Source organism: Thalassophryne amazonica, chromosome 3, assembly GCF_902500255.1.
Source record: "Thalassophryne amazonica chromosome 3, fThaAma1.1, whole genome shotgun sequence".
Lineage (NCBI taxonomy): Eukaryota > Metazoa > Chordata > Actinopteri > Batrachoidiformes > Batrachoididae > Thalassophryne > Thalassophryne amazonica.
In genome coordinates, this window is record NC_047105.1 from 113,786,895 (window position 1) to 113,802,758 (window position 15,864).

Consider the following 15,864-nt stretch of genomic DNA (forward strand, 5'->3'; position numbering starts at 1 on the left):
AGCCTTCTTTACGTTAAATTCTAAAAAAAAAATTTTTAAGCTCGCTACAACATAACACAGTAGCACCAGCTGTCTTGTTAAGTTTAAAAAAACTTTTGTTAATGACTTGAAGATTAATTTGTGAAGACTGAAAGCAGACAGTGAGTTGTGTTCGGCAGCCAGTCTGTCAGTGATGTTTTGGAAGATCTGTGTTTGACTAAAAACGAGCTGGAGGATTTTTTTTTTTTTTTTATTTTTTTTTTTGACACTGATCCTTTAAGAAAACTATTTTTTTTTCTGTGAGACACAATGCAAGTTTGATGCCAGTCCTTTGTTACACCTGCACATCAGTTTAGCATTGTGAGCAGCTTCAGTGTGAAAGTACAAAACCAGAACAAAAGTGAATGTAAGACATTTTCCATCGTATAAGTCACACTGTTTTTACTAGTTTGGGAGGTCCTGCAACTTGTACTTGTGTGTGACTTGTATACGGAAAAATCTCACACTAATTTTTCCAAACAATTTAGGGCTTTTCCAGAAATCAAAGCAAAGTGAAGCAAAATAAACTCCAATAATAAAAGAGCAAATGTCAATAATAAAAGCACACTACAACAATGCACAAAAATCCCCAAATAAAGAGCAGACAAAGAATCAAATACAACCCCAGTTCCAAAGAAGTTGGGATGTTGTGTGAAATGTAAATAAAAACAGAATACATTGATTTGCAAATCCTCTTCAACCTATATTCAATTGAATACAGCACAAAGACAAGAGATTTAATGTTCAAACTGATAGACTTTTTTGTTTTTGTGCAAATATTTGCTCATTTTGAAATGGATGCCTGCAACACATTTCAAAAAAAGCTGGGACAGGTGACAACAAAAGACTGGGAAAGTTGATGAATGCTCAAAGAACACCTGTTTGGAACATTTCACAGGTGAACAGGTTAATTGGAAACAGGTGAGTGTTATGATTGGATAAAAGGAGCATCCCCAAAAGACTCAGCCATTCACAAGCAAAGATGGGGCGAGGATCACCACTTTGTGAATAACTGCATGAAAAAAATAGTCGAACAGTTTAAGAACAGTGTTTCTCAACGTTCAGTTGCAAGGAATTTAAGGATTCTATCATCTACAGTCCATAATATAATCACAAAATTCAGAGAATCTGGAGAACTTTCTACACGTAAGCGGCAAGGCCGAAAACCAGCAGTGAATGCCCGTGACCTTCAGTCCCTCAGGCGGCACTGCATTAAAAAGCGCCATCATTGTGTAAAGGATCTTACCGTGTGGGCTGAGGAACACTTCAGAAAACTATTGTCAGTTAACATATACAACATATATTAGCTGTACATGTAACAATCCATAAGTGTTTTGAATGTACCTAATCATAATAATTAAAGTTACTTGGTGAAATTTTTTCATAACATACGCGGTGCATTTGACAAGACAGAGCTGAAAACGGCTTGTGTCACATCGGTCACTGCCTCCACTCCGGTGGTTGTTGTTTTTTTTTTTTGTTGTTTTTTTAAACCATATACTTACTCTTAATTTGGCTGGATGACATAAAGTTAGTTGGAAAACTTGTACTGAATGCGGTGCTTTTGAGAAGAATACAGTGAACAAGACTGACATATTATTTCCCTGTTTGCCATCACTGGATGTTTGCATGAATCACCAAGTTCACACAGATCATCAAAAAATAAACAGTCTTACAGACCACTTACACACATACACACATATAGCTGAACACACAAAATAGCCAATATTAATATTTTTATTGTATATGGCTGCATGCAGTATCTGACACTTTCTCGCTGCAGTTCATAAAAATTTCTGGTAAAACCACTGCCACTTTCGGTTTAGGCCCGCCCACTCCGAGTACAGCTACGGATACAGATAATTTGCCAAACATATGGTGCTTTGCATTTCCTTCATTTGTTTGTGTTTATCCCCCTGGTATGAAATATGGGGGTTATAGTGATCATCATGTCTGTCGTACATTTTTGCTTATCTCAAGAACCAGTTCACCAATTTCAGTCATAATAATTAGTATAAAAGGGTGCCCCCTGACACTTTGTGTTACTGATTTGTGGGTACCGGGGGGAATATGTATCTCCTAATAACTCTTCTGTTCATTATTTAACTGGATTTTCTTTTCCACTCATCCTTTTTTCTCCTCATTTTGCTCCTTCTCTCCTCACCTCTCTGAAAGGTTTGAAGTGGCCTCCCACCCTGTAACTCCCTTTTCCCTGCTCTCTCCTCACCAGGTGTCCCTCCCCGTCAGAGCGTCAGGTCCGTCTGGAGGCAGTGCGGGAAGTCTTCCTGGCTGCTTACAGCTCCACTGTAGGCCTCAAGTCCTCAGCGCCCAGTCCCTCTGGGGCCATCTCTGGCTTATTGGAACAGTTTGCTCGTGGGGTTGGCCTGCGGAGCGCCAACGCCATTGTGTGAACCCGTCTCAGTGTAAGCTGGACCTCTTCCATCCACCCACAGTCCCCCAGGGGTGTCTTGAGGAGGCAGAACCGTCCGCTCAGCCTTCAGCTCCAACAGAGAAGATTCAGCATGTCTGGACTCAGTACAATAAAGTGCCAAAAATCTTAGTTCACACCAGGAGTGAAGCATTAATTTAAACTTATTTCTCTTTGGTTTTCTAACCAGCTTTTAATTATTTTGCCTCTTGCTTCACCTGCACCAGGTTCAGAGAGAAACAGATTCAAACTCTAAAAGGGATCCTGTGTCATTTTTTGGTTTGATTAAAAGGAAACTGCTGAGAATGTGCACTTTGTACCTGTTACAGGCAGAACATGAACAGTTCTTCCTTTACATTTTAATTTACACCTCGTGGTTTTGCTACGTGTGAGTGATGTGGGTCTCATTCTGCTGATTTCTTGTTCTTATTAGTCCAAGCAGAAGATTAATTCTGTAGTTCAAGGGGGTGAAATCAACACTGAAAGACGACTGATCTTCAGTTAGGCCCGGTACAAGTACACTTTAGTGTTACTCAAATCATATTTGATCTTCATCTCTATCAATTATTTTTCATCATGAGAAACCGTCTTCCATCCCCTGAAAGGCCTCATGCGGCTCAGCTTCGGTTATTTCCTATCAGAAGCTCTGACGTCAGTAAGTCCACATCTTCTCTTCACCAGAGCAGCAGCTGTTCTGTGATCACACTCAGCTGTTCTCCTTAAACCCCTTAAGGCGTCTGGGCCCATGCTTCCTGCTATTGCGGTGCTATCTGCACTGCTATGGTGACATGTACATTCTTTAATGTTTTTTTCCTTTGTTCAGATCAAATCCATGTGAACATTTATGTCTGAGTTACCCTCAGATTGATCTGTAAGTTATTTTGTGTTGAATTTTGCAAGCGGTATTGACAGCTGTTGTACCTCAGGACCTTTTGTTGTGCCTTTTCTCCTTCTTCAAAAACGGTGTGGCAGACCTTTCTGGTTATCTGATGAAAGATCTGCAGAACTTCAGTGTTAGCTTTGCGATCAGGATGACCACCAAGCCACCGTCCACCTCACGTACTGTCTCATCTTACATCCTTAAGATTATGCTGCTGAGTTTGGAGATTCATGTAAGAAATTTTCAATGAAATTCACGCGATTGGCAAAGGTAGCCGAAGACTGTCACAGATATCAGTTTTCCAACTGTTAAGTCATGGTAAACGTGGCTGTTGATGTCCACAACTTGGTGTTTGCAGATAGCAGCAGTCTCCTGTAGGAATAGAACATTTCTTAGTCCCAGTCTGCTGTGTTAAGGGTCCTATTATTAACTTTAGTGAGGTGAAAATATGATGAAAAGCAAAACAGTGCTGCTGTTATTAACTAATTAATTTAGATTTCCAATTCCCTGAGAAACATGAGGTCCATTGCTAGTTTCTAACCAACAGTTTAATTTTCATGCTAGTGAGAAGATAACGTCAAATGCAGGTTTTTTTTCTTCTACTCAGATACTCCACAGAAGCGGGTTCATGACGCATGCACTCTACTCATACACACAAGGATGACCATCAAATAGTACAATGAATTGAAAACCATTAAAAAAAAAAATAAAAATGGAAAATGCATACAAACCGCCACTTACTGCTTCAGCTCAGGGAGCTTTGGTGGCTACTCCCGTACATGGTCTGCTCCTGTGCTTTGAGGTTTATACACACAACTGTATCCTTGCCAGAAAACCTCTCACTTCTGTCCATCAACTAAACAGCAGTGCACCAGGTTCCAGTGCATCCAGCTTTTTAATATAAATAGGTGATTTTTTTTTTTTTTCTTTTCAGATTGTTGAGTTTGAGAGACTAAATCAATCTTCTTTGCAGCTTGCACCTTGCTTGGTGCTCACATTACACACTGTGTAAGTGGAAACACCCTAAATGCACGTGTGCTGTATGCATTAGATCTGCTATAGCTGGTCAAGATAGAACCCATGATGTTCAAGTGCACTTCTGTCAAATGTTCTGCTGTGTTGACCAATGTACATATTCATGCCACACACACACACCCCTCAGTTTTTTTTTTTTGTTTGTTTTTTTTTTACTTCAGTGTTTCACTGAGGCAGCACGGTGCCTAGTAGTTAACGCTGTTGCCTCGCAGCAAGGAGGTCATGGGGTGGCCTGTGGCCTTTCTGTGTGGAGTTTGCATGTTCTCCCGTGTTTGTGTGGGTTCCGTCTGGGCACTTTGGCTTCCTCCCACATCCAAAGACATGCAGGTTAGGTGGAGTGGAAACTTTAAATTGCTTGTAGGGGTGCGTACAGGTTTGAATGTGTTTGTTTGTCTACGTGTGACCGTCTTGTCCAGGATGTACCCTGACTCACACCCTGTGACTGCTGGGATAGGCTGCAGCCCCCTGTGACCCTTAATTGGAGTAAGGTTGAAGATGAGTGAGTAGGTGTTTCATGGATTCTGCTCGTCTGACTTGTTTCCTTTTGAAAGTTATCCGTCCTGTTGTGAAGTTGACAGTCCTGATGTCTGTGTTGGCCTTCGGTGCTTTGATAAGCTGATATCGATTTAGTCAGATGATGTGTGTGTCATCCTGTGCATCCTGATGAGTGACGTTCGGGACAAAAGGCCCAATGTGGTGACTGTTGTTTTTGGAGGCTTTGTGTAAATGAACTCTGACCTTTTACATTGTCAGTCTTTAAGAGGAGTTTTGTTGTTTGACAGAATTCAGTGGTCTGTCAGATTCTAAACCAAATTCAGCTTTCTTTACAATGTAAAATAAGTGCTACTTCCATCCATCCATCCATCCATCCATTTTCTTCCGCTTTATCCGGAGTCGGGTCGTGGGGGCAGCAGCTCAAGCAAAGCCGCCCAGACCTCCCGATCCACACAGACCTCCTCCAGCTCCTCCGGGGGAACCCCAAGGTGTTCCCAAGCCAGCCGAGAGATGTAGTCCCTCCAGCGTGTCCTGGGTCTTCCCCGGGGCCTCCTCCCAGTGGGACGTGCCCGGAACACCTCTCCAGCGAGGCGTCCAGAGGGCATCCGGAAAAGATGCCCAAAAATTTTTTTTTTTTTTTGATGCAGTAATAAATTGTGTATTTGATTAATAACAAGCATCAGCCCTTTCTACGGGCATTCGTGGATACCAAATTATTTAGCTTAAGGCAAAGTCTTACCTACTTTTACATTTTACAGTGCTGATCAGTGTTCTTGGCACCACCGAATTTTAAAGACAATTTCAAATATGTTCAGAAGTCGATGCAAATGAAACAATGTTGTGCAATTAGAATATTTAATAAAATATCCTAAATTATTAAACGCCATTATGTTTGTGTCGTAAAATAAAAGAAATACAGGCTTAAAATGTATGCATGGCAACAGTTTGACTGATTTTACAGTAAATCGCTTTTACATCCAGTTTTGTTTAGACAAGTCAGGATGGACACACTAACACTTGTAAAATGACTCCTTTGGGTTTCTCAGCATCATGGCTACTGTATTTCCAGATGACACCTGCTGGCTGTTTATATTTATTTTCTCTACCTGGTAATAAACCACATGGTGGAACCTTTGCATGTGGTGATTTTTATCTCTGAACTTGCAGTCATCCACCAGACCGTGGAACTGGTCAAAATACTTTCCATGGACCAAACTTTTACTTAGGCCATGATATACTGTAGGAAAACATTGAGTCAAGTTACATGTCTATCGTTGAACAAGACACTTCAGCTACATTGTCCCAGCCTTGGTTGGGGAAGTAACCTGTATCAGACTGATGTCCCATCCATTATCTGATTCACCATAGGGAATCTGGGGAAACACCAGCTGCAATGTCTCTCAGGGCCTATACATGACTTAGTTCTTCTACATGGTACACAGAGACTGGGTTCTAACCAGGCTTCACTTAAAAATCAAGCATGCCAATAATGCTGACCAGGACTCGAAGATCCTTTATAACATCCGGGACTGTATTATAAATAATCCAAGAGCTTCTAACTTAGCCTAAAATATTATATCTAGGAGTCCTAATTGAGTCCTAAGTGATTTAAAAAAGTCTGATTAAGGAAGATACACAAACATCTATCTACCTTGGTAACCAATCTTTGAAAAGGTATGTTTCCTTCATCATAAAGAAGTTAAAAATACACTCGGTGATAACTAGTGCGTTGCCCAGTTGGATCCACCTCAACAGTTTTTAGAGGAATAACTCAACCCTTTATTTCCTGTTAATTACGTAATTTTGTTTTAATGTTAATTTACTGTCTTAATGTATTTATAAATTGTTTAGGTTCTTATTATTATCATCAGTGTTATTATTACTCGAGGCCATCAAAACATGGACATCGGGTATAAGCTATCTCACAGTTACAAGTGAGCACGGTCCCTCTAAGAAACTGGTGCTGACCACACAGGACCACGTAACTAGTTAGTATGCTGAAGTCTCGTCTTTATTGGAAGGAACCAGACAAATCACTCCACCAACAAAGAGCCTGCAATTTAATTTGACTCAACACAGGAAACCTCACGGAAAGAATGAACAGATGGAACACTCTTTTGCTCCCATCGGCTCCTGTCGGCACCTTTCTATCTCTACCTGTCCTCCCGGTACACTGGAGGCTGCCTGGCGGGTCATGAGAATAACGCTGCCGGATCGCTAGTTGGCATCGCTTATGGTCCGAACTACGATGGTATCTGATAGTCTTCCAAAGTCTGACTTTTGTTCCTGATTAATGAAAACATTCTTGATCCAATAATTTCACCTCTAGCCCCTGACTGTCCCTCTTAATCATGGCACCAAGTTAAGAGAAGAAAAACCACAAAATAGAACTACAGTCCTATTCCATTATTCCTGGCTGGGATATCCAGGTGTCCCGCTTTAAGCACTGTAATTTTCAAAGTAAACACCTCAGATCACATTATAATTGATACAATCCACCCAACTCATTGAGGAAATGCTGTAATGTAGAATGTATTCTCTTTGGAGGTTCATAATTGCTTTGTTACTATATCCGATTCTTTGTTGTAGATACTGAGAGTTGTCACTGTATTCCTTTGTTCTGTTTTGTGCTAATAAAGATCTAAAAAAAAAAAAAGCCTTGGGACCCCGCTGGACACTCAGACAAGAGCATCCAGATCCATCTATGGGCTTTTTAACTGCAGCAACTTTATTACCGCGCCTGCTGGCAACAGACAGACACAAAATACTGCTAAAAAGAAATTACTTGGATTTAAATAGCGCCGCTCACATGCGCCGGCTGAGTTTGGGTCAGATGACCTCTCACCTCTCCCACAATGCAGTGCGTCACCTAAGAGTGTGAGATGGATTATTGCGAAGGCTTTCCGTCCATCTGCTCAGCACAAGTCCAGTCCTAGTACTGCCAGGGTCTTCAAATTTACAGGGAGCATTCTTGGGACACAGACCTTGGACAAGTTAAAAGATGGCTAACCTTGACCTATTTTAAGAGACATTCTGTTTCCTGTTTTTATGCTATGAATCATGCAAATCTGCTTTATGTGGTGGGGGTGATAGCCAATCAGAGTAGAGAGGCACCGTGACGTCACTGGCTGGTCTCCCTATGGCTGCCGAAACCACTGCATTTCTGTGTAAATCTAACATGTTTCGCATATATTCTGTAAAAGCTAGTGTGGCAAGATGGATCTTAATGATTTTCAGCAGGTGGGTTGAGTTCAGCCAATTGGTGCAGGAGAATGTTTGTATAAAAGAAGGCAGAGTGCGCTCTTTTCTCTCTCGTTCACTGGAGATCAGCTGCAGGTGTTTGTTGGGCGTGTTCACTTCTGTGTTCCCGTGAGAAGTGTTTATGTGAATGGTTTTGTTGTTTAGAGACCTCTGTGGGAGCTGTCGTTGGCTGTGCGCTGCTGGGTGCTTGTGGCACCGTTTGACGCTCTGGTGTAGTGTTGATTCACAACTGATCGCTGTGACACATGGTTTGGTATGTACTGCGGGAAGTGAGGCTCCTTCTTCAGATAATTATTTATGCTTGTCTGTTTAATGGCCCGGTCACACGGCATACGATGATTCCTGAACGAAGGGAAAAAAGTAAAAAAGTCACAAATCATTGAGAAAAGGTGGACGAATGAGCTTTTGACTTTTCCCATCACCGAATAGCCTGCGAATCAAGAGCACAAAAAGAACGAAAGAGGAACAAAGCGAAACCGAAACTAACAATCTCGGCGCTTTAAGTCAGGAGTGTCAAACTCAGTTGCACAGGGGGCCAAAATCCAAAACACACTTTAGGTCACGGACCGAACAGGATAAACATTTACTGAACACACTAAAACTTTAAAACTTTTAAAACGTAACTTTTTTGAACATGAATATGAATAAAAACAGACAGGACTATTATTCTGGAATAAATCAACTTAAACCTTAAATAACTTACAATAGTTTGCTCTCCATAAAAATATATCCTGTCTAAATTATACAAGTTAGGAAAAAAGTAAATGTTAAAAGAACTAACATTCAAATGTCTTTACTCTTACGTCATTTTATATAAAAAATAAATTTTAACTTACTAAAATATCCCAAAAGATTTTGCTCTCCATAAAAATAAATCCTGTCAAAATTATACAAATTCAAAATATGAACATGCTGCATAACAAAACCTGGAAATATAAATAAAATTTCAGCAATATAAAATCAAATCATTCAGTTTTCTTTGCTCTTGTGTCGTTTTATCAGAGCTGGACGCCTGGCATCTTTTTTTTGGCAACAAGTTTGTTTATGTTTGGTGTGAGTTTCTGTGTTCTGGAGATTCTCAAGATGGACTGCAGGTGCTCATCAGTGAGACGACTCCTGTGTGCTGTTTTGTTAGTCTTCATCACTGAGAAGAGCTTCTCACACAGATATGTGCTACCAAACATGCACAAAGTTCAAGCCACATGTAGACGGAGCTGGGGCATTTCTGCAGGAATGGCGTGAATAAACTGTGCAGGCCCTGCAGTGTCGTACTTTGCCTTCATTGTGCCATTTCAGTGCAGCTCAGTCAGCTCCATCTGAATCTGCACAGGTGCAGTTTCCATATCGATGGCAAATGGGTTGCGAAGCAACTCAAAATTCTTTTTTTGTTCTTCAAAGTCACCAAAGCGCTGTGCAAACTCAGTGCGCAGTGCCCTCAGTTTATCAGCAAAGTGCGTATTTGGGAACACCGTTGTGCCCACTTGGTTCAACATTACTGTTGGGAAAGTGTAGGAACACGGACCCACAACAGGAGGTGGTGCCGGACCGGGAGTACAGAGGGGTGAGGTGTGATGGGGTTTGATCCGGGACACGTGAAAAACGGGATGGATCCGCAGTGAGGCCGGAAGCTGAAGCCTCACCGCGGCTGGACTGATGACCTTGACGATTTTGAACGGACCGATATACCGGTCCTGCAGTTTGGGGGAGTCCACTTGAAGGGGTATGTCCTTGGTGGACAACCACACTGCCTGCCCTGGCCGGTACGTAGGGGCCGGGGTCCGCCGACGGTCTGCATGGGCCTTCGTCCTCATCCGGGCCCTCAGCAAGGCAGAACGGGCGGCACGCCACACCCGACGGCACTTCCGTAGGTGGGCCTGGACCGAGGGCACACCGACCTCTCCCTCAACCACCGGAAACAAAGGAGGTTGGTACCCCAGACATACCTCGAAAGGGGAGAGGCCGGTGGCTGACGACACTTGGCTGTTATGGGCATACTCGATCCAGGCCAGATGGGTACTCCAGGCCGCCGGGTGCGCGGCTGTCACGCAACGTAGGGCCTGCTCCATCTCCTGATTGGCCCGTTCTGCTTGCCCGTTGGTCTGGGGATGATACCCGGATGAGAGACTCACCGTGGCCCCCAGTTCCCGGCAGAAGCTCCTCCAGACGTGCAAGGAGAACTGGGGACCACGATCGGAGACGATGTCTGTTTGGATCCCATGCAGCCGGACGACGTGGTGAACCAGGAGGTCCGCAGTCTCCTGGGCCGTCGGGAGCTTCGGGAGGGCCACGAAGTGGGCCGCCTTGGAGAACCGGTCCACTATCGTGAGAATGGTGGTGTTGCCCTGGGACGGCGGGAGGCCCGTGACAAAATCCAGGCCGATGTGGGACCAGGGGCGATGGGGCACGGGCAGCGGCTGGAGCAGTCCCGAAGCCCTGCGATGGTCAGCCTTGCCCCTGGCGCAGGTGGTGCAGGCCTGGATATAATCCCGGACGTCGGCCTCTAGGGACGCCCACCAGAAGCGCTGCCGGACAACTGCCACGGTTCTTCGCACCCCTGGATGACAGGAGAGCTTAGAGCCGTGACAGAAGTCCAGGACTGCAGCCCTAGCCTCTGGTGGGACGTAGAGTTTGTTCTTCGGCCCAGTTCCGGGGTCCGGGCTTCGTGCCAGGGCCTCCCGGACGGTTCTCTCTACGTCCCAGGTGAGGGTGGCCACGATAGTGGACTCCGGGATGATGGGTTCCGGTGGATCCGACAACTCCGTTTTGACTTCATCTTCATGTACCCGGGACAAGGCATCCGATCTCTGGTTTTTGGTCCCGGGACGGTAGGTGATCCGGAAGTCAAAACGGCCGAAGAACAGTGACCAGCGGGCTTGCCTGGGGTTCAGCCGCTTGGCGGTCCTGATATACTCCAGGTTCCGGTGGTCAGTGAAAACCATGAATGGCACGGACGTTCCCTCCAACAGATGTCTCCACTCTTCAAGAGCCTCTTTCACCGCAAGGAGTTCTCAATTGCCGACGTCATAATTCCGTTCGGCCGGGGTCAACCTGCGGGAAAAATAGGCACACGGGTGAAGGACCTTATCAGTCTTCCCGCTCTGGGACAGCACAGCTCCTATCCCTGAGTCCGAGGCGTCCACTTCAACCACTAAGTGGCGACTAGGATCGGGCTGCACCAGAACGGGTGCAGATGAGAAGCGCCGTTTCAACTCCTTGAACGCGGCGTCGCAACGATCCGACCAGGTGTCAGGGGGCTAACTACCTGACTGTAGCCCTTAATGAACCTCCTGTAGAAATTAGCAAAGCCGAGGAACTGTTGCAGCTTCCTACGGCTAGTGGGTTGGGGCCAGTCTCTCACCGCCGCAACCTTGGCCGGATCAGGAGCGACGGAGTTGGGGGAGATGATAAACCCCAGGAAGGACAAAGAAGTGCGGTGAAACTCACACTTCTCGCCCTTCACAAACAGCCGGTTCTCCAACAACCGCTGCAGGACCTGACGTACATGCCGGACATGGGTCTCAGGATCCGGAGAAAAGATGAGTATATCGTCTAGATATACGAAGACGAATCGGTGCAGGAAATCCCGCAAGACATCATTAACCAAAGCTTGGAACGTTGCGGGGGCGTTTGTGAGGCCGAACGGCATGACCAGGTACTCAAAGTGACCTAAGGGGGTGTTAAATGCCGTCTTCCACTCGTCTCCCTTCCGGATCCGAACCAGGTGATACGCATTCCTAAGATCTAGCTTAGTGAATATTCGGGCTCCATGCAGGGCGTGAACACTGAATCCAACAGGGGCAACGGGTATCGATTACGAACCGTGATTTCGTTCAGTCCCCTATAATCAATGCATGGACGAAGTCCGCCGTCTTTTTTACCCACAAAAAAGAAACCTGCACCCATCGGGGAGGTGGAATTCCGGATCAACCCGGCGGCTAAAGAGTCCCGGATGTAGGTCTCCATTGATTCGCGCTCAGGTCGTGAGAGGTTGTACAGCCTGCTGGACGGGAACTCAACGCCTGGAACCAAATCAATGGCACAATCGTATGGACGGTGGGGGGGGAAGGGTGAGCGCCAGATCCTTACTGAACACATCCACAAGGTCGTGGTACTCCACCGGCACCGTCCCTAGATTGGGTGGGACTCTGACCTCCTCCTTAGCCTGGGAACCGGGAGGAACCGAGGAACCTAAACATACCCGATGGCAGGTCTCGCTCCACTGAACCACTACCCCGGACGGCCAGTCGATCCGGGGATTGGGTTTTAACATCCAGGGGAACCCTAAAATCACACGGGAGGTAGCAGGAGTCACAAAAAACTCGATCTCCTCCCGGTGATTTCCTGACACCACCAGAGTTACAGGTGGTGTCTTATGCGTGATTGGAGGGAGTAGGGAGCCATCTAGTGCTCGCACCTGCACAGGCGAGGTCAGCGCCACCAGAGGGAGCCCTATCTCCCTGGCCCATCTGCTGTCTAACAGATTCCCTTCAGAGCCCGTGTCCACCAGTGCTGGGGCCTTCAGGGTTGAATCCTCATAAAGGATCGTAACTGGGAGTCGTGTGGCAATGTGGGTGTGTCCCACGTGAATGTCTCGGCCCACCCCTAGCCCAGTTTCTAGGGGCGGGCGTTGGTGTTTAACCGCTCGGGGCAGTCTCTTACCTGATGCTCCATCGAGCCACAAACAAAACACGCTCCGCGGGCCAGCCTCCTCTGTGTATCTGGTGCCCTAAATGTAGCCCTGCTCGTGTCCATAGCTTCATCAGCAGGGGGAGCTGTGACCACACGGAGCGCAGGGGCCGTGGAGCGTGGGGAGGGCGGAACACGGTCGGAACCGGAAGGGAGAGGGACGGCGCGTGCCCGGCCACGCCCTTCGCCTCGTTCCCGACAGCGTTCTTCTAACCGATTGTCTAATCGTATGACGAGATCAATAAGCCCATCTAAATCCCGCAGTTCGTCCTTAGCCACCAGGTGCTCCTTTAGAACCAATGACAGTCCGTTTACAAAGGCGGCGCGGAGGGCAGTGCTATTCCAGCCGGACCTCGCAGCCGCGATGCGGAAGTCGACTGCATAGGCAGCTGCGCTCCAGCGCCCCTGTCTCATTGACAGCAGCACGGCTGAAGCGGTCTCTCCTCTATTAGGGTGATCGAACACTGTTCTGAACTCCCTCACAAACCCATCATATGTCTGAAGGAGCCGTGAATTCTGCTCCCAGAGCGCTGTAGCCCAAGCGCGTGCCTCACGGCGAAGCAGGTTTATTACATAAGCTATCTTGCTAGCATCAGTCGCGTACATGACAGGACGTTGTGCGAAGACGAGCGAACACTGCATAAGGAAGTCCGCGCACGTCTCCACACAACCTCCGTACGGCTCTGGAGGGCTTATGTATGCTTCCGGGGAAGGTGGGAGGGGTCGTTGAACGACCTGTGGAACGTCACTGTTACGCACAGGGTCGACAGGAGGGAGAGCCGCAGCAGCGCCCTGAGGGCGCGCCTCCACCTGCGCGGCGAGAGCCTCCACCCTGCGGTTAAGGAGGACGTTCTGCTCGGTTATTAAATCCAACCGAGCCGTGAAAGCGGTGAGGATCCGCTGCAACTCACCGATCATTCCTCCTGCGGACGCCTGTGCGCCCTGTTCTTCCATTGGCCGTTCAACAGCCGGTTGACGCCCCTCGGGATCCACGACGTTGGCCGAGATATCCTGTTGGGAAAGTGTAGGAACACGGACCCACAACAGGGGGCGCAAATGAACGGACAATGGAGGAAGTCAAATAACAATGCTTTACTGTTGTGAAACACGCACAACAAACACAACTGATTACAATGTCCAAGTATAAGCCGAATTCCAACGGTGTCGTGTGGGCAGGCTCGAAGATAGGAGACGTCTGTCCAAGTCGAACCGGAACCACCCGATTTCCTCCGCCACCGAACCCCGGGAATACTGGAGCCGCCAAGTCCCGAACTCCCAGGTGGCCACTGCCTCCGCTCGTCGGATCCGGTACTGCTGGCGAGGAACAGAGACAGTCAAATGTGGGTGGGTCTGCACCCAGCAGCACGTAGGGTGGAAACACCACCTCCACCTCTCGTCAGGAAAAACACTGTAGTGCAGGAATGTGAGTACTTATCCAAAATACAGTCTCCTGCTGTTCTTCTCTCTGTCTGTGTAAAGGCAAAAAGTATTTAATGGTCAAAAGATAATCCGTTAGGCTGGATACGTTACCTCCTTGGTAGAGCGATATCTCGGCAAAGAGGTGGAGATGACGTCTTGCTGATATACTGATGTTGATCAGATGAGTGGTGACAGCTGTCATAGGTGATGAGCGTCAGCTGTCACCCCGGCTACTCCTGTTAGGCGGCAGCGCCCTCTGGTGCCTGGAGCCCGCACTCCAGGCAGGGTGCCCTCTGGTGGTGGTGGGCCAGCAGTACCTCCTCTTCTGGTGGCCCACACAACAATTACTTGGCAACAGGGAAAGTGGGACAAGTTGCACTGGTGTATTTGTGTCTCCCATAAAAGCAGCTCCACTTGAAATGCCTTCACTGCGTCATACATGTCAGTGATCATGCGGTCACATCCCTGGAGCTGGAGGTTTAAGGCATTGAGATGAGCTGTTATGTCAGCCAGAAATGCCAACTTGCATTTCCACTTTTCATCCCTAAAATTGGTGGAGTCTTTCCTTTACTGTCCATGAACTGACAGATTTCTTTCTGAGCTCAAAAACTCTGTTGAGAACTTTTCCCCGACTTAGCCAACACACCTCTGTATGATAAGGAATGTCAGCAAACTCTGAATCTATCTCCCGCATAAAGGACTGAAATTGCCGGTGATTTAAACCTTTAGCTCGGATAAAGTTTATGGTTTGTGTTACAGTGCTCATTACATGGTCCATCTTCAGGACTTTGCCACATAGTGCATCCTGGTGTATAATGCAGTGATATGGAGTTAACTCACCAGTACAGTTCTCCTCCTGCATCTTTACTCGCATCCTTCCCACTAGTCCTCTTTTTTCACTACACATAGATGGCGCTCCATCAGTAGTAAGTGCAATACGTTTGTCCCAGGGCAGTTTCATGTCGGTTATACTTTGACATACATTTTCAAAAATGTCTTTTCCAGTCGTTGTCCCGTGCATCGATTTAATGTCCATTATTTCCTCTGTAACGCGCAAATTGGAGTCCACTCCACGGATGAAGATGGCCAGCTGTGCAGTATCAGTCATGTCAGTACTTTCATCCACAGCAAGAGAGTATGCAATAAAGTCTTTGCTTCTTTCACTCAACTGTGTTCTTAAATCAGTGGCCATCTCACAAACTCGATCAGCAATCCTATTTCTACTCAGGCTTACATTTGCCAGCATCTGCTTTTTGTCTGGACATGAGATGTGAAACACCTTGATCATGCAGCTCTTCAGAAATTCTCCCTCTGTAAATGGCCTGGCTGATTTGGCGATCTCCTCTGCTACGATAAAACTTGTTTTCACAGCAGCTTCACTTTGTGATTTTGCACGGGTAAAAAACATCTGCTGAAGTGTCAAATTCTTCTTTAACTCTTCTGCTTTCTGTATCTTCTGCTCTTCATTCAGGTCTTTCAGGTTATCCTGATGTTTTGTCTCATAGTGCCATCTTAGATTAAATTCTTTAATTACAGCCACATTAGCTCCACAAATGAGACACACGGGTTTACCGGCAATGTCACTGAACATATACTCAGCCTCCCATCGGCTTTTAAAGGCTCTGTTTTCAGAATCTACTTT

At 46.4% G+C, this 15,864-nt stretch overlaps 1 protein-coding gene and 1 long non-coding RNA gene across 2 annotated transcripts in view; one reads left to right on the top strand and one right to left on the bottom strand.

Annotated features, from left to right (window-relative positions):
- mtmr14 (myotubularin related protein 14) overlaps positions 1–4,010 on the top strand; it is a 53,617-nt gene extending 49,607 nt beyond the window's left edge. Inside the window, exon 19 of the mRNA XM_034167339.1 lies at positions 2,249–4,010. Coding sequence (XP_034023230.1) covers positions 2,249–2,429 — 181 coding nt within the window. The 3' untranslated portion in view covers positions 2,430–4,010. The remainder of the gene's footprint in view (positions 1–2,248) is intronic.
- On the bottom strand, positions 968–7,286 carry LOC117507462. The gene is made up of 3 exons (XR_004559715.1): positions 7,029–7,286; positions 6,633–6,642; positions 968–979 (listed from the first exon to the last, which is right to left on the bottom strand). It is a non-coding gene; the product is annotated as an uncharacterized LOC117507462 (long non-coding RNA).
- Positions 7,287–15,864: the final 8,578 nt, after the last annotated feature.